The sequence below is a fragment of the Quercus suber genome, unplaced genomic scaffold (genome assembly GCF_002906115.3).
Source record: "Quercus suber isolate HL8 unplaced genomic scaffold, Cork oak 2.0 scaffold_180, whole genome shotgun sequence".
Classification (NCBI taxonomy): domain Eukaryota; kingdom Viridiplantae; phylum Streptophyta; class Magnoliopsida; order Fagales; family Fagaceae; genus Quercus; species Quercus suber.
Genome location: NW_027069639.1, coordinates 66,535 through 85,457, shown reverse-complemented (window position 1 = coordinate 85,457; position 18,923 = coordinate 66,535). Strand labels below are relative to the sequence as shown.

The 18,923-nt window shown below is 34.3% G+C and overlaps 1 protein-coding gene across 1 annotated transcript; it reads right to left on the bottom strand.

Moving 5' to 3' along the window:
- Positions 1 to 4,747: 4,747 nt before the first annotated feature.
- LOC111986142 (subtilisin-like protease SBT4.15) lies at positions 4,748 to 16,384 on the bottom strand. Its single transcript, XM_065778347.1, has 13 exons — positions 16,165 to 16,384; positions 13,938 to 14,071; positions 13,741 to 13,833; positions 12,901 to 13,030; positions 12,652 to 12,795; positions 12,434 to 12,539; positions 8,000 to 8,513; positions 7,286 to 7,386; positions 6,985 to 7,156; positions 6,784 to 6,824; positions 6,408 to 6,519; positions 6,059 to 6,272; positions 4,748 to 5,459 (listed from the first exon to the last, which is right to left on the bottom strand). Exons 1-13 carry the CDS (start codon positions 16,382 to 16,384, stop codon positions 4,909 to 4,911), a joined length of 2,532 nt encoding a protein of 843 aa, XP_065634419.1. The 3' UTR covers positions 4,748 to 4,908.
- Between the last annotated feature and the right edge of the window lie 2,539 nt (positions 16,385 to 18,923).

The following is an 18,923-nucleotide window of genomic DNA, read 5'->3' as shown; positions in this document are numbered from 1 at the left end:
ATATTCACTCTTTACATGTAGTTCCATGTAGCTTGTGATTGAAAACTGTGATTCGTTGTTGTTAATCCCATATTTAATCTAGCTCTTTCACCCATACTCTACAAGTTTATTGTTTTGGGCTTGGGCCACAAATCCTAACCCTACAATACTTATAAACACATATGAAATCAAACTTTAAAATGTCTGAAATACATATAATAGAGGTTAAAAAATAAAAATAATTATTGTCAAATTAATACCTTTAATACAATAAATTTTTTTATGGTGAAATATATATTCAAACTTCAAAGAGATAAGTGACAATTAATAGATCAGTTTTGTAAAAGAAACAGATACTGTCTTACTGAAATAAAACGAGAGATACTTGACTAGTTTTGGTTTCTTGAGAAATCCTAGATGGAATTCAACCAATTATTGTTTTTATTTTTTTTTAAGTATTAGAAGCATTTTCTTCTAAAAGAAAAAAAAAAAGTATTACTAGGATTTAATTTCAGGAAGAATGGGTCTTAATAATGTAGCAAGTGATCAACTCCAATTGCTGCATGCTGTTAAAAGGTAAAATCTCTTATCATCGAATAAGAGATTCGGAGTTTGATCTCCGTTTACACCAAAAAACTAATTAGTATATTAATTTGATGATAAAGAGCAATTATTAAAAGCAGATGTCACAAGTTGAAAGAAAATGAAAAGAAAGGAAAGGGTATAACATCTTTAAAATATAAGAGCCAACTACAAGAAAAACATGGAAAGAGTGACTAGCTACATGTTCCTTGCATATATAGAGAAGGAGGTTTACAATAGATGGAATCATGAAATTATCTATGTATTCTTCACCCCTACCACCACCTTCTACCACTATTTACTGTTCACTAGCTCCGCCCCCATCTAAGACTATCTATTCTTCACCACCTCCACCTCCACCTCCATTAACAACATCCAGTCCCCTCCACCTCCCCTAGCTTCAAATTTTGAAGGAAAGAAAGTTGGACTCATGAATAAGAGATACCCCCACTGCTATTGCATGCAGCATAATTGTCCTAGTGATTGCCCCGATCATTGTTATGTAGTAAATTTATCTGTATACTTTTTTTTAAAGGGAATTTATATATCCTTACACTTTTGTCTTTCGGAATTAAATAAACAAAGTATCGATATATGATTCGGTCTAAAAGTCTTTTTTGAATAAGCGATTCTTTTTAATCCTTCTTTAAGAACTAGTCTATCATCATATTTTTGTTTAGATTAGCCGTATTTGTTAGTCTAAAAATCAAATTATTATAGAATAATTGTGTGGACAAAAAAAAAAAAAAAAATCATCCTTCGAAAACTTATGAAAACATAAGAATTTTCCAAAACTTATATGTGACAATCTTATTGGATCAAGTTAATAGAAATAGATATCTTGATTCATGTGTGTTAAGAATTAAATAAAAAAATTATTTATACATTTATTTATTATATTATTGAAGTGATAATGATACTAATCAAATTTGTTACCGTGTCATTTTGTAAGCCTTTTGAATGAAAGGAGATAACACTTACATTTTCCAAGAATTGGCATGCATACAATTGGTGCGAATTTTATCATTTCAACTAGTTCCTATAATTGGCCTACGCGAACAAATTGTTGTGTACTAAATTTATCACTGTGTCTTGAAAATATACATTATGAGTTATGTGAATTTTGATAACATTGATGCATGCAAATTTGATCAAATTGCAACCCACTTGGTGCCGTGTGCCAAGATCCACGATTTATTGGTGAAGATGGAATCAGTTTTTACTTCATGGCAAAAGAGGGCAAGACTTCTGTACTGTTTTTTATTCTAACCTCCATATCACTGCACACTTCTTTGGAAAAAGAAACCAAAACATGAAGCGGGACTTCACTTGGGTCCAATCTCTAGGAATTCTCTTTGAAACCCACACTCTCTTCATTGGCGCCAACGATACATTTGTTAAGTTATGATTTTTATCATAACATTAGTATTGGCTTATTCCATGACAAAAAGTATTATAATTGCATAAATTTGTTTACTTGTATTTTTGTAGGATTTTATTGTATTGGATTTAGTATTAAGTTGGTGAAGACTCAAGCTTAATTGAAAATCAAGTAGATTTCGCGAGAAGCTCGCGAGAAGCTAACCGGTGAAGTAGCCACGCGAGAAGCATATAACTGGAAGTTGAAGAGTCGTGCTAGACTGTCAGTTTTAAGAATGTCTCGCAGGTAAGGCCTTCCCGCAAAGTACTTGCCAAATATTCTGCTTTGAGGATTTTTAAGAGTGACTTTTTTACCATACACTCATACTATATATACCCTCATTACTCACAGAAATTGTAAGGAAGCCATTTAGAGAGAAAAACCATTCATAGGTTTTTAACAACACACATACCCGTCTTTTAGAGAAAGAGAGCTACTCATCCTTAGTGAGAAATCAATCTAGTCTCTTCTCCTTCCCTCTCTTATTGTCATACATTGAGAGAGGATTTGTACCTAAATACAACCCACACATTTTTCAAAGTGTAGAGAGTGTTTTAGAACTTGGGAAGTTTTGAGAATTTGCCCAAAGAAGCCGGTGAGGCTTGGCGGATGCAATCGGGTGTATTGTGTAATCCGGAGAGCTAGAGAAGACAAGGCTTTGTTAAGTTAGTTGGTAGCAGGAGTTTGGAAGGCTCAAGTATATTGGGTAGACTAGGCTTGGAGGGTCTTTTGTTATTCGTGTACTCCAACTTTATTATCTAGTGGATCGATTACCGTTTGGAGAGCAGCGGAGAAGTTTTTCTCAAAGTTTTTCAGTTTCTTTTTCAATAACATGTCTCGGTGTTATCTTGTAGTTGCATCTCCCTTCCCTACTCTTTTAGCCTTCATTTTATTGTTGATATTTGTTGATTATGGCTTAGAGCAATTTTATTGTTTGTACGCTTGTATTTACTTTATTCCGCACTTAGTTTAAGTTAAAGTAAAATCAATCGAGCCGTAATTTTTAATTAGGAGTCTAAACAAGTTCTTGTGTTTTTACACAAATTTGAGCTTTCAACATTAATTTGGGACGACTCCAATGACCACATTTCCCCAGGTTTCAATGGTGAACCCATAAACTTGATGGTGAAGGCACCAAGTGGTAGTCCATAACATCACCAAGTGTTGCAATAACAGGGCTTCGCAACACTAGCTTGATAGAAGTTGAGGTTAAAGGACATTTCAAGATCAAAATAACAGTCATGCCTATATCTAAGAAACTGAAGAAAGATTCATGTGTTCATAATTATGGGATCACATAAGGGGATTACTTTGCTCATTTGGACTTGAGCTTCAACTTTTATGCATTGAGTGGCCAAGTTAAACTGTTAAAGGTGTTTTGTGCCAAGCTTATGCGAGCAATTATGTGAGTAAGGTAAAGATGGGAGTTGTCAGGCTAGTATGGCAATCTAAATTGCTCTATTGGGATGAACATCCGAGGAGTAGTTTGTAAGAAATAATTAATTAATTCTCTCTTTTTACTGCTCTATCTAGCGACCTAGTGAGCGCTCATTGGAGCCCTCTTTCATCATAAAATTTTAAATAAGGTCAGAGTCATCATCAATGACATATTTTTGGCCATTTTTAATTAACGTATTTTGTTCAATTAGTTTACATATCACAACAAAATGGTAAATTGCAAATACAAATATGTTCATGTCTTTTGCATTGAAATAATTAAAAAAACCATTAAATAACAAATAACAAATGAAATGGAGGGGGGGGGGGGGGGGGGGGTAAAAAAAGTTTCTATTCAAAAAAAAAAAAAAGGTTTCTATTCAAAAAATTATTTGCAAGTATCCTTGCTTTGGAGTTGAGTGATTCCTCCCAACAATCAAGTGTGTGAGTTGGTCGTGTTGAGTGACATTCATGATTAGTAGCGTTGAGTGACATCCGCTACCTTTGGTTTAGTGGCATCCCAAAACTATTTATCCTATCATTAGGTTAAATTTTTTATTTAGCCTATCTTGTAGGTCTCGGCCTACATCAGTCCATGACACCACCAAGTGTTGCAATGGCTTCACGACACTAACTCAATAGAAGTTGAGGTTGAAGGAAATATCAAGATAAAAGTTACAGTCATGCCTATAACCAAGAAAGATTCACGTGTTCATAATTATAGGATCACATAAGGGAATTGCTTTGCTCATATGGACTTTAGCTTCAAGGCTTCAAGTTTTATGCATTGAGTCGCCAAGTTAAAGGTGTTTTGTGCCAAACTTATGTGAGCAACTGTGTAAGGTAATGATGGAAGTTGTTATGGTGTTTTGTACCAAACTTATGTGAGCAACTATGTGAATAAGGTAAGGATGGAAGTTGTTATGCCATTATGGCAATTTAAATTTGCTCTATTGGGATGAACAGCTGAGGAGTAGTTTGTAAGAGATAATTAATTAAATCTCTTGCTTTTAGTGCTCTATCTAGCTACCTAATGAGCGCTCCTTGTAACACTCTTTTGTCATAAAATTTTAAACAAGGTCAGAGTCATCATCATTGACATATATCTGGCCATTTAATTAGTCTTTGTTCAATTAGTTTATATATTACAACAAAATGGTAAGTTAAAAAAACTGCATAAATATAAGTTTATAGATTATATAGTAAATATAATTATATGATAGGCACAAATTTTGACATATGTATTAAGAGCGTAAAGAAAATGCAATCTAATGATTAGATTTTAAATATTTAGTAATGTTAATGATAAGATTATGATTATAATCGTAGATTATAATCAATTTTGTAGCTAAATATTCTCCAAATATGTTTATTTCTTTTACATTGAAATGGAAACCATTAAATAACAAACAACAAATGAATTTTTTTTTTCTTTTTTTGAATCAAACAAACAACAAATGATGCTGACAGGGGCGGCTAAGAAATGTCACCTACATCTGTTGTGCCAGAGTAACAAATATGGGACTCCTGACTCTATGTTTAGCGTCACTCCATTCCAATGATGCTGACAAATGGGTAATTTTGTTAGTTTGGAGCAACAATGGTGGCCCCTGTATCGTAACGTTGAAAGATTTTTTCTCGTTAAGCTGACTAAAAGCTAGTACATTCGGAATAACAGAGACCTTGAGATTCCTCGGCGCCTTGACAGTTGCCTTGTATATGGAATTTTTAGGGCCCACATTTGTAACTGTCCTATGAAAGACGACGTTTATACTAGTGTTAGGGTTTTGAAATTGATAATACATGGATGGGTAATTTAGGGAATCATGTCCTCCAATGTCAGGGACACTTGCACAATCGGTGTTATCTTCGGTGAACAAGCGTAGAGTTGTCCCACTGTAGCCCTCTCCACATAGGAAGCGGATGTAGTCAAACTTTGACAGGTCATAGATCAAACCGGGGTGCAGTGCGCTAACAGGGTCAATCTGGCCAGCACCATAGCCTAACTCAGCAACAGCAGCCTTGATTTTCAATTCAGATGCTGATCATTAATCAAGAAGCAAAATTATAAAACACTCAGGAAGAATACTAATTTTTCATATTATAAAAGTTATTTTAGGGAAATATGAGATAATATCTTGATCAATGTGTTTAAATAGAAGGAAGACAAATGTTAAGATTATTACAAGTTTTACTAACAGAAGTTTAATAAATAAATATTTAAATTACTATTCTGTGAATAATGACACTTTGGTTTAATGTAAGGGTTATTTAGTAAAATTTGTGGTATCTCTAACATTATTCATAAAATAGATATCAAACATTTCTTATTAGAAAGTACTCCTCTCCATTAATCATGGAGAAATTCTATTTCATAGTTAAGATTTTATTTTTGAATCAAACAATTAACAGATCATTATCATGTAATTTTGGATACATATTAACATGACTAATATTTATTCTAAACCAATTGACATATTAACCACATTGCTGGCAAACTATTAGCAATGTGATGGCCTTGGAGAATTTGAAATAAACACTAACGACCTCTTATTGACACCATTCAAATGGTGGTTCTTGTAAAATGGAACTAATCTTTAACATATCATGAGTTAAATGGGAGAATTTCAGGAGACTAACCAGTTGTCATTAAGGCCGATTTGATTGCAGAAGGAGACCATTTGGGATGGAATGTTTTGACGTAGGCAGCGGCTCCAGCCACATGAGGGCAAGACATTGAAGTTCCAGACATTAAAGTATACACATCAAACCGATTGTCGCCAGGAGTCCCAGTCATTGATGAAAGTTTAGTGTAAGCAGCTAGTATATTTACCCCAGGTGCCACAACATCTGGCTGCAAATCAAACATAATTTAAAACCTTCACACTAGTATACAACTATATAGCTATATTGGTATAAAACATTAAAAAAAAAAAAAAAAAAAGTACACAAATTTATGCCTAGAATGGCAATCATTGCAAAAGGTTACCTTAAGTAATGTGCCGAGAGAGCATGGCCGGACCTCGAGATGAAAAGGAAGCCAAAAAGGTGCAGCAGCATTGGGTGTTGTTTTGGACTTGTATATGACAGCTTGAGGGAATCTAAAAATTTTACCAATGAAAAAAAAAAAAAAAAAAAAGCATAAGAATGTTAATATATCAGGTAATATTTTAAGGGTCATGCTAACGTCGTTAACAATCCATTTTAAGAAAGTTTTAACATCACTTTTATGGGAAATGAAAAAAACTGTTAAAACATTAATTTTTTTTTTCTCTTCTCATAAAACTTTCTTTAACTGGATTCTTAACTAGTGCCCTAAGAGAACTCGTTAGCATTTCCCTTATTTTAATTAATAGAAAAATTACCTGTTATAATGAACCCCAAATAAGGTATATATAGAAATATACTTTAAATTGGTCACAACAAAAAGAAAAAGAAAAATCTAATACAGTAACAACTCTCCTAGCCCATTATGGGGGGGCATTTTGTATAACAAATTTGATTCCTCTTACTTACTTGGTTGAGTTGACATATGAATAATTTTGTCAGCAAAAACTAGAATCAACATAGGACCAGGGATAGGAGATCACTAAAGCTTGTAGTCTCTTGTCTTTACGGAGAGATACGAGGTCCCCGGCTCCACCTATACTCTTAATGTAAGCTTCATCTGATGATTCATTGCATAGCACGATCTTTCCTTTGACCTTATTCGCATCCAGAGTTCCATAAATACATTCCCTGCCCAATTCTTTAATTGATTAGTGCTACTAATATTAAGTATTAACAGTCTGACTTTGAATGTATATTAGGTTAGGTGATCTTCAATATACAGTATAAATCATGATATTGAAAGTGCTCTCTAATTACCAGGGAGATAAATTTGGAGATATGGTACTACTGGCTGCTAATCCCGCGGTGGTTAGAGGGTACGTCTTCCTTTTTGGTGAAAATGTGTTGATGAAATGTCCCTGTTATTCAATGCCCCAGTAAATGTAATGTGATTATGATCAAGTGGAAAGGAAAAGGCATCATGTTCACCACTGCGCACTTTTGATATGATGGTCACTCCACAAGAGTAAATGTTTATATGGGGTGTGATGGGCAAAGGTCGAGGCTCAAGTCTTCAGGAGGGAGCTTCACACGCATATATACTAAGCACCCCTTTACTAACTTATCAAAAAAAAAAAAAAAAAGAAAAAAAAAGAGCGCTCTTTTACTAAATATTGTGACACTCTAAATGAGATTATATATATATATATATATATATAAGATCATCCCCATTTAAAATCTTTTAAATACTATGGCACTCTGTATATGATTAGATAAAAAAAATAATAATAATAAAATCTTAACTATGGAATGAATTCCACTTGTTTTAAATGGAAAATGACCAGCTAGAAGAACTCCTTTACTAAGCAAGACCATCATAATTAATGCCACAAGTTGCTTTAGGATCATTTCCATTGAAATATTTTCATATTTTTTGTTAGATTAAATATTATAAATCTAGTGATATATTATTTAAAAATTTTACTGTAGCAAAACTTTGTACACCATCCCTAAAAGAAAGAAGCGACTTACATCAGTTTGTAAACCATTTCCAACTTGAACTGGAGTCCTAAACTGCCTATCAATGGAAGAAGCACCAACAGTCATTATCCAAGGACTCGTGTTCACCACAGTAGACAAACTTGGGCCGTCATTCCCCGCTGAACATGTTATGAAAATCCCCCTCTTCATTGCATGAAAAGCACCGATTGAAATGGAATCCTCAAAAAAGCTACTTGCGCCTCCTCCGATAGATATTGATAGCACGTCAATTCCGTCATCAATGGCATCGTCCAATCCAGCCAAAAGGTCTATGTCACTGCAACTTCCGTTCCAACACACCTTGTACATTGCAATGCGTGCTGATGGAACCCCACCTCGAGCTGTGCCTTTGGCTAAACCGTAAAAGCTCGCGCCTGCTATCGAGGTACCTGCTATGGTGGATGCAGTGTGACTGCCGTGGCCATCATCATCTATTGGGGATGGATTTGGATTTGATCTAGCACTGATGGGGTCGTTGGCGTAGAATGTTGCACCTATTACCTTGCTGCATAAAAGGGTGAATAGCTTGGAAATTAAATGAAAGATCCATGCATGCAGAGAAGTGTCTGTGGCTTGAATCAGGTGCTTTATAATCACCTTACGTGCGCTGCATGGGACAATATCTCATTGACCTTGTCCTACTTAAATTAGGACTTTTGATTGCCGACTTACGTCTTGCTTGTTACCCTAGCCGACTTGTATTGTAATTTTAATATATATATATATATATATGTGTGTGTGTGTGTGTATGTATGTATGTTACGCAAAAATTACGGAAATACTATTTTGAATCAAATAATATCACATCATTTATATCAAAATTTAATAAACAAGAGACATATATGTATAAATAATTATCCACTAATACATGTCTTTCGTTGTTTGTGAGGTATTTTTTTTTTTGGTAGACATATTTCTCATTTATTAGATTTTGGTACAGTTGATATGGTATTATTTGATACCAAATATCCTTTGTAATTGATAAGTAGTAATCAGAGTAAGCTGTGGCTTTGTTTGTGCTTTTGGTGTCTGTGAACTCTTTGGGTGTATTTGAGGTTTTGTGAGAGTGCTTTTGGTACCACATTTTTAATCTCCTTATTTTGTTAGTGCAACTTTCTCCTTGATGCCACATGTGGACATAGGCCAAAAGTCAAAACATGTAAATCTTTGTATTACTTGTGTGATTGTTTTTTCTATTTTGCATAAACCCATTGTTATTTGGATACATACAACAAATAGATATTTACGCTTTCACAATTCTCAACAAATTGTTGTTAAAGCTTTAGCTTTTACTACAAACTAGTTGCAGACTCACGTATTATGCGTGATAATTTTTTAGATAAAATACTATTTTAGTCCCTAGACTTTATAAAGAGTTTTTTTTTTTTTTTTTAATATATAGTTTTATCATATTTTTCATAATCTTGTCTATAACATTTTTTACCATTATTATATATTTATTGGTTGATGATGTGCATAACATAGACATTAAATAAGAGGTAGAACTATTCATTAAATTTTTTTAAGTCATGGTGTATGAAGATTATGATTATATATATATATATATATATATCTATATATATAATTTCCCTAGTTAGAGTTTGATTAGTTTTAAGTTTAAATTTTGTATTATTATATTTAATTGTTGATTTTATTGCACTATAAAGTTTTCAATGTCCTCTGTATAGTCATCTTTATATTATTCTTCTTTTTTTCTTCCTTCGTTTATTCTTTATTACTTTATATGTTTCCTTGCTAGTTGTAAATTTTATTATTATCAATTAGAAATAGATATCATAGATGGTTTAAATAATTATAGATTTAGTTACATTAGTGGTATGTCAAAGGGTTTTTTTTTATTATCAATTAGAAATAGATATCATAGATGGTTTAAATAATTAGTGATGGTAAGTTCTAGTAGGAAATAACGTGACCTATAAAGTTGTGAGGATAAGACTCGTGAGAATTAAGATGTATGGCAGTGTTGTTAGAACTTTGTTTGATGTTTGTCATGTGCCAGATTTGAGTTAAAATATAATGTCTTTGGGTATATTCGATTCTCAAGGGTACAAATACACCGGTGAAGGAGGAGTTTTGATAATTAGTAAGGGTGCTCTAGTTTTCATCAAGGGAAAATTGGTGAATGGCCTTTATATGCTATAGGGAAATATATATGTTGGTGTTGCAACTATATCTTCATCTATAGATCTAGAGTCAAATAACACTCGCTTCCTTTATATGTAATTAGGCCATCTGAGTAAGGCTAGCATGTCAATATTAAGAAAGCAAGGTTTGTTGAATGGTCAAACAATTGGGAAGCTAGACTTTTGTGAACATTGCATCTTTGGCGAGCAGTGTAGGGTTAAGTTTAGTATAGAATTTAGGGTGTTTTTTTTTTGAATTCTAAAAGTAATGTTTTTGTAACCATCAAACAATATAAGACTCTTATTGTGAAGTAGACTAGTAAAAAGATTAAGTGTCTCAGGACAAGTAATGGTTTAGAATATTACTCAAGTGAATTTGATGAGTTCTGCAAGAATGAAGGTATAGTAAAACATTGCACATACAAAATTCTACTATCTTCATTCATCAATAGTGCTAGAACTTATTTCATGAGCCACCACAACAAAATGGGGCTGTAAAACATATGAACAAAACTCCTTTGGAGAGGGCTCGTTGTATGCTTTCAAATTTTGGTTTGTCTAAGGACTTTGGACTGAAGTAATAAATATGGCGTCCTATTTGGTAAATAGGTATTTATCAACTGTCGTTGAATGTAAGATCCATATTTTCATATATTTTGATAGTATTTGGTTATCCTACTTATACGCACATGAATGATGGTAAACTTGAACCAAGGGCAAATAAGTGCATATTCCTAGGCTATGCATTGGGGATAAAATGTTATAGGTTGTGGTGTATAGATCTAGGATCCCAAGTGTTAATTATCAGGGGAGATGTGAAATTTGATAAGTTTGCTATATATTGTTGACTAGTCAAAAGAGAGTACTGAGACAATCAAAGACCACACTGTCGGTGAGTAAGTGGAGTTTGAGGTTAAAACTTTGTGGATTGTTGCTCTGGGTGAGGAGATTAAGTCTCTTCAATATTTGAAAGGTACTATAGATGATGGCTTGGTATAAAAAGGCTTTTATAGATAGTAATTGCAATGTTAGATTTGCGGAATCTGATTTTGTTGGTGATCACAAGAGATCTTGGATAGGTTATGTCTTCACATTATTTGGTTGTGCCTTCAATTGGGAGGCCACATTACTATCAATGATTGTTTTGTCAACTATAAAGATAGGGTATATGACAGTGTCAAAGGCAGTGAAGATAGCTTTCTGGTTAAAGGGTTTGGTTGGTGATCTTGGTTTATAGTAGCATGATATAGTTGTATTTTGTGATAGTCAGAGCACCATACATTTCACTAAAAATCAAATGTATCATGAGATAAACAAACACATTGATGCCAGATATCACGCCATTAGTGAGATTGTATTTTAATGCACCATTGTAGTTAGAAAGGTTGCTACATCAGATAATCCAATGGATATGATGATCAAGCTAGTTCCTTTGCATAAGTTCAAGTATTTCTTGGACTTGATTGGTGTTTACAGTTTGTGATAGCCCTTGGGCCTTTGGTTTGGCAGTGGAGAAGTTTCATTTGTGGAGCTTGACTAAATTCAAGCCAAGGTGGAGATTAGTTATTGGTGGCTTGAATAAGATCCACATGGTATAATATCCCATTGACCTTGTCCTACATAAATTAGAGTGAGCCGAAACTTTGTTTACTAGAATAGGTTTTCTTTATTCTTTGGTAGAGTTTTAAGCTCTATCTTTGTTTTAGAAATTTTTAGGTTTTTCAAGTCACGTGCTTCTGGTGTGGGAGAGCTCTTTGGTTGTGTTTGGGGCTTAGGTTTTGTGAGGGCTTTTATTACCACCTTTGTAATCATCTTCTTTTATTAGTGAAACTTTCTTATCGAAACTACTTGTGGACATAGGTCAAAAGCTAAACCACATAAATATTTTTGTTCTCTGTGTGATTGTTTCTTCTTTTTTCAATTTCTATTTTGTATAAACCCATTGTTATTTGGATACACACACTCAACAAATAAATATTTACGCATTCGCTATTCTTAACAAATTGGTGTCAAAGCTTTCACTTTTACAACAAGATGCATTATTTAAATTTCATTTTCATCCTAAGTAATGTTAAAAATGCAATATTTAATTTTTAGAATTGTTGATAAGATTTGTCATGATTGAATAATATTAGTTTCATTTGGACCTACTGACATACTTTTTATTGTGCACTGCGGTATTAACTATTGTGAAAAAGAAGGTTGTAAATTCAAATATTGTATTACTAGAATAATATTTTGTGGTTGGTCACAATCAAGGAGAGATATTGAGATTGTTTACTTGTTGCAGCCGGTGACATTGCCTGCTATTTGGCATCTACCCTTATATTTTGATGGAGGAGGTCCTAGTCCTTTGTCGTTAAAACTTGGAGCATCAATATAAATTCCTAAAAAATAAGGGGAGGAAATAGAAAAGATTAAGAAAGTTATAAAAAATCCTCATTGATAACATGTAACAAGGAGGAAATTAAAGTTCCATGAGAAGTCTTAATTTATTACCTGTATCTAATACACCAACAGTAATATTACTTTCAATTTGATGATTTCTCTTCACTGAGAGAGGCATTCTTAAGAAATCCCATGATCTTGTTGTATGAAGTTTCCGCATTCTACTAGGAAACACTGATACCACGTTTTCATTCTCTGTAAAAGATGCATATATGTATACAAATTATATAAGAAAACCACCCAAGAGAAATAAAGAAAAAGAAAAAAAATGTTGTGTAACATGACGTTTTTAGTGTGCACCTCGTAGTCTTTCAGCTTCATTTGGTAATAGGTTCGCTGCAAATGCATTAAAACTCTTTGTGTAGCTATATATTCTAGATTGTTTCGCAATACGGTCACTGAAAAAAGGGCAATTTGATGGTTTAATTGTCTACCCACATGTTACAGTTGTTGCATGCTAGCTATGATGTCATATCATATTATACCCTAAAAACTAATTTATATACACAGAAAAGTCCAATGCTATACATATTGATAAGTTCCTAAACATTATGGAACCCTCGCCTACCACCAAATCATTGACCCATGTGTGAATTATACTCTACCCAATTTGTTAACATTTACTATGAAGTTGAACTGTTGGAAAGTATAATTTACTTTTTATAAATGTGAAGACCAAATTAACATTGATTGCTAGAGAAAATTTTGGGATTGGTCAACAAATTAATGTATTGATTGCTAGAGAAAATAATGGGATTGAGACAATAAATATTTAATATGCAATTCAAATTAAGATTACTTTTTACTTTTGTAGGTATTTCTATTATAAATATGGGTTCCATTGTAATTTACTATCATGAAAGGTTAAAGAGAAAATATAGTCTTTTGAGCTCTTGTCTTGTGGATGTTGGCCATTAAGCCAAATCGCATAAACCTTAATGTTTTCTCTTTTCTATCTTCTCTTTCCTCAATATCTCATTTACAAATTTCTACATGAACTATTCCAGGTATAAATTACCACAAAAAAAAAAAAAAAAAAAAACTATTCCAGGTAAGAAATAAAAGAAAAACTAGAATTGTTTCAATAAAATATGAGTAGATGTAAGCATGCAATGTTTAGATATTTGTCATCCAACTTACTCTTGAAACTGAAGAAAGCACGTTGTGTTGAAGATCAGTCAGCAGAGCAGCATTCTTGACCGCAGGTGCCTCTCCCATATACACAATGTATGCCTATGTGATAATGAAAAATAAATTTTGATTAGGAATGGAAATAATTATCTAATAATGTGAATTCATACAAATTATAAAAATGATTCACCTTTCTAATGTGTCACCAAGAACCATGAGTGAATGACCAATGAACTGCTGTAGCCAGAAGGAAGAGGTGACATAAAAGTTCGAACCATTTTTGATTGCACTCGCATACTGCTTCTCCGGCTTTCAATCTGCTCTTCTTTCTCTCTTGCTCCTATATTTATAGTACAGATTTTTTCTTATAAACATCCCTAGTTTTTCTTATGTGTTTTCCTAATCTGGTGGAATTTTCTGCTAAAATGCATAATCTTTGACTTTTTCCAATTTACATTTAAGATTCTTGCATAGACTAATTAATCAAAGATACGGATGGATAGATTAGATGCGGGTTACTAAATAAAAAAGAAACTCCATCTCACAAGTTTTAATTGTGCAAGGCTTAAAAAATAGATAACATGTTTTTTTTTTTTTTTCTTTTTTTCTTTTTTTTTTGTTTGATAGGAAAATTAGAATTGCCAGCAGAGGTGTTTAGTTATAATTAGTTATATACGGTTTCTTTATTAGCTTGTCAAGCTTTTAAAACAGAGACTAAAGGCTCAAAATTTTTATGTATTGAATTATTTAGGCAATGTATAATTCCGGAAAATTAAAGTGTACAAAGTAAGAGTTTGTTATTTTATAAACCAGTGTGTAACACTGTGTATATGCACGGGTACAATTAAAAATAATCACAATTATATGGTTCAAATTATATATTTTTTTGAGAAGATGTTCAAATTATACATAGTATTAGCTTACATTTTTAAACCATACATTTCTAAAATATATAATGGTTTCTCAATATATATATATGATTTAGAATTTAATTGGTTTTAGACTATTTGGTTTTTGTAACAATAATTCACTTGTTACAAAATTTAAAAACTTAAATGGACACGTGGCGAAAAATTGAACTCTAATTAAAATCAAATTTAGAACCAAATTGGATTTGGATTCTTTGATTTTTACACTTAATAATTCACTTGGCACAAAATTAAAAATTAAACGCGACATGTGACACAAAATTAATAATCCAATTAAAATATAATTGGATTTTCTTCGAGTTTCGACTATTACTATATACTCGAAAAAGAGTGTGCATGTTATATTAACTAGCTTGTAACCCTATGCATATGCATGGATACACTTAAAGATATACAATAAGATGCATAATATAATTCATATATATATATATATATTGTGGGGTCTGAGGATTTGTCAACCCTAGCCCACTTTATGTCAGGCCCAAAGGCTCATGCCGAGGAGGTAGAAACGTCCGAGGACGAAAGTAGGAAGCCTAGGTTCCCAAGAAACTTAGCCGAGGACAATCCTGTCCTCAGCCAGCCAAGATCATAGAAAGGAAGAGCAGCACGCTACCAAAGGCAACCTTCCGAAGCGTCCCAAGAAAGAGACAAGTTAATGGGACAGCCATGGAAGCATGGTGGAGGAGCAATTCTAGGAAGAACTGTCACCTCCATATTAAATGCTCACAACTAACATTCTGGCCGCATTAATGAGGAAATGACCCCTGAACAGTATTGTCTAGGTCGCTACAGCTCAAAGAAAGGTGAGGAAGGTGGCTGATGGGACAAGCACTCAAGTAGTAACCTGCATGATCAACAGATGGAGGGCCAAGATTAACTAAGAGGGAATATATAATGTAAAGAAGTCCTCCAGAAAGAGGGGGGGCACTTAGAAGCACAAAATGCTATAGTAATTAGTATCAACTGAGAGACCTGTGTAACCTGATATTGAGAAAAGCAATAAGAACTACAAACCCTTCAGTTGAGGGTCGAGGATAGACTTTCACACTTCAAATCCATTTCCTAGTTATTTATCCTACTCATAACCATGTTTAGTTGTTGTAATCCTCACTGAGGCCTAGTTCTTACACTTATTCTCTATAAATTCATTGTATTGGACTAGTTGAGTTTGAGTTCATTCATCCAAAGAGTAAAAGTGCTTGAATCCAGTCCCTACAATTGGTGCCGTCTGTGGGAAGAACTTGTGCGCGAGTAAGGGCAACAATCAAGCATGGTAGGATCAGGCCCTCACCAAGCAGGCTCCCATTAGCCCAAGCAGGCTAAGTCCTAGCAACGAGGTAACTTTCCTAACCCTGAGCGTGATCGAAATGAAGAGAACGGAAGGTTTCGAGAGGAAAGTGTACACACCACTCAAACCAGCAGAAGCCACACTCGTGGGGGCAGTCACATGCCTCGGAGACAAAATGACAACCATGCCATGCAATCAGAGGAAGTTAAGAGTCACGTGTCCCAGAGGCAAGATGATAAGCTGGCCATGCAGCGGGAGATAGATGACTTGAAGAAAAAGCTGCGCCATGCACAGCGAAGGCAGTCTCGTACCAGTCCTGACATGCCTTCCGATGATGAAAGCGATGATGACTATAGACGAAGATCGAGAAATCCTCCAAGCTAGACCTTCTCCCACGAAGAAGAGCACCACCGGAGGCGTAAGCGTAAAAGCCCATCCCCTAGGGGCTTAGGGAGCGATGCCATGAGCAGGGCATTGGATCAACTCTCTAAGTCACCTTTCACACGCCATATAGAAGAGGCTATGCTTCCTCGGCAGTTCAGCAGCTAACATTTACCATTTATAACGGCAAAACGGACCCTATGGAGCATGTGAGCCAATTCAACCAAAGGATGACTGTCCATTCCAAGAACAAGGCACTGATGTGCAAAGTCTTCCCCTCTAGCTTGGGTCCAGTGGCGATGAGGTGGTTCAATGGCTTGAAGATGAATTCCATAGATTCGTATAGACGGCTACCCAGGCCTTTGGTTCCCGCTTTGTTACGAACAGCAAAGCTCCTCAGCCCTTGAGCGTGCTATTGTCTTTATCTACGCATGATAGAGAGACTCTAAAGGCATTCTCAGACCGATATTAGGAGATGTACAATGAACTAGATGGCAATTTTGATGACGTCACCATCAGCACCTTCAAGAATGGTCTCCCAACAGGGCACGACTCGAGAAAGTCTCTAACTGGCAAGCTTGCCACCAGTGTGCACCAACTAATGGATCAGATCGATAAGTACAAACGAGTAGAAGAAGATCAGTTGCAGGGTAAAGGAAAAGAAAAGGTTATCCCTCAGAAGAGAAGGGATTTCAAGTCGGACCGATATAATAGCAACCGTCCGAGGAAAGACTTCGTAGGGCAATCTGGAGCAACCAACACACAGATTGTCAATACTATATTCCGGGAACCAATACAGCGGGTGTTAGAGAAAATCAAGAATGAGCCATACTTTAAGTGGCCGAACAAGATGGTGGGAGAGCCTACAAAGCGCAATCAGAACCTTTATTGCTAATACTACTAGGACCACGGACATACCACAGAGGACTGCAAGAACTTCTAGAACTATCTAGACTAGCTAGTTCGAGAAGGAAAACTAAAACACCTTCTGCATCATTCTAGTGGCCCCCAAGGCCAGGCCCATCAGGAGCCCAAGAGAGATACTACGCTGAGACCACCCGTGNTCATAGTTTTCCTTTACTCTTTTTTTTTATCTACCAAACACTGAAAATAAAAAAAATTATTTTTACACAAAGATTTTCCATTGAAACAAACAAAGCTAAAGTGTTTTGTGCCTAAGGCCAAGATTTTAGGTGGCTTTTTTTTATATATAAATATTAATTAAAAATAATTAATTTAATTTTATATAATTTTATTTCAAAAATTTTCTTAATATGGGAGAGTTTTAAAAATTAACTTTATTAATTGAAATCTTTTGGCTGAGTCCATTTTTGGGGCCTTGTTTTTATTTTTTTTGGAAAGGTAGGAATATCTTAACTGAATATGTTCTACTGGGTAATGAAGGGGGCTTTATTTAATTTGAAGCCTTTAGGTCACTACCTTAGTTGCCTATAGTGTTGAGCTAATCCTAGCAATATTTAGATATTTAGTCATCCAACTTACTCTTGAATTACTGAAGAAAGCACGTTGTGTTGAAGATCAGCAGCACTGGTTTTTGACCGCAGTCCCTCTCCCTCTCCCGTAGCAGCAGCACTGGTTCTTGACCGCGTGTCTCTCCCATATACACAATGTAAGCCTAGTGATAATGAAAAAATAATTTATGATTAGTGAATGGAAATTATAAAATTTAAATAAATACTTAATAACTGTGTTCATACAAATTATAAAAATATATTCACCTTTCTAAATGTGTCACCAGAACCAGAGTGAATGACCAATGAAGCTGTGTAGCCAGAAGGAAGAGGGTGATCATAAAAGTTCGAACCATTTTTGATTGCATGCGATACTGCTCTTCTCCGGCTTTCAATACTGCTCTTCCTTTCTCTCTTGCTCCTATATTTATAGTCAGATTTTTTTCTTAAAACATCCCTAGTTTTTCTTATGTGTGTTTCTTAATCTGGTGGAAATTTTCGTGCTAAAATGCAATCTTTGACTTTTTCCAACCTAGTTTTTTTTTTTTTTTTTTTTAAAGAATGTATAAATTAAGAGTCCGTTATTTATGTAACTAAATTTAGTGTTAAAACTAACTCCTAAACTAACCGTTCGTTATTAGGATGTTATGATGGCTCGATTTGTGGACTGGCTCGATTTTTTCCCTGAAATCTATCTATACTATTGTTGAGTCGGTGGCATGTATTTGGTCAAAGTAAGTTTGCATAGTCCTAGTAGTAATAGGACTCTACTTTGGCAATGTATGATATGCACTAGAAAATAACCAGGTCCTAGTTGGTTTAGGACTTGTAGTATCCGACCTATGCTATTGTGTGTGTCTATATATATATATATATATATTCATAGATTCTTTTGTATTCAGTTAATTGTATCTTAGAGAAAGGGTTAGCCGAATAGCTACGAGAAATAGTACAAGACTAGTGCAAACACAATAGGTGCCCTATTCTTTGTGAGAGAGCCAAGGGTGTATGTTGTATTTGGGGCTTGGGTTTTGTGAGAGTGCTATGTAAATTTCTTATGACTTTTTTTCTTCTCTCTTCTTTAATCTTATGTTAATGAGTTTATTTTTCACAACAACTATC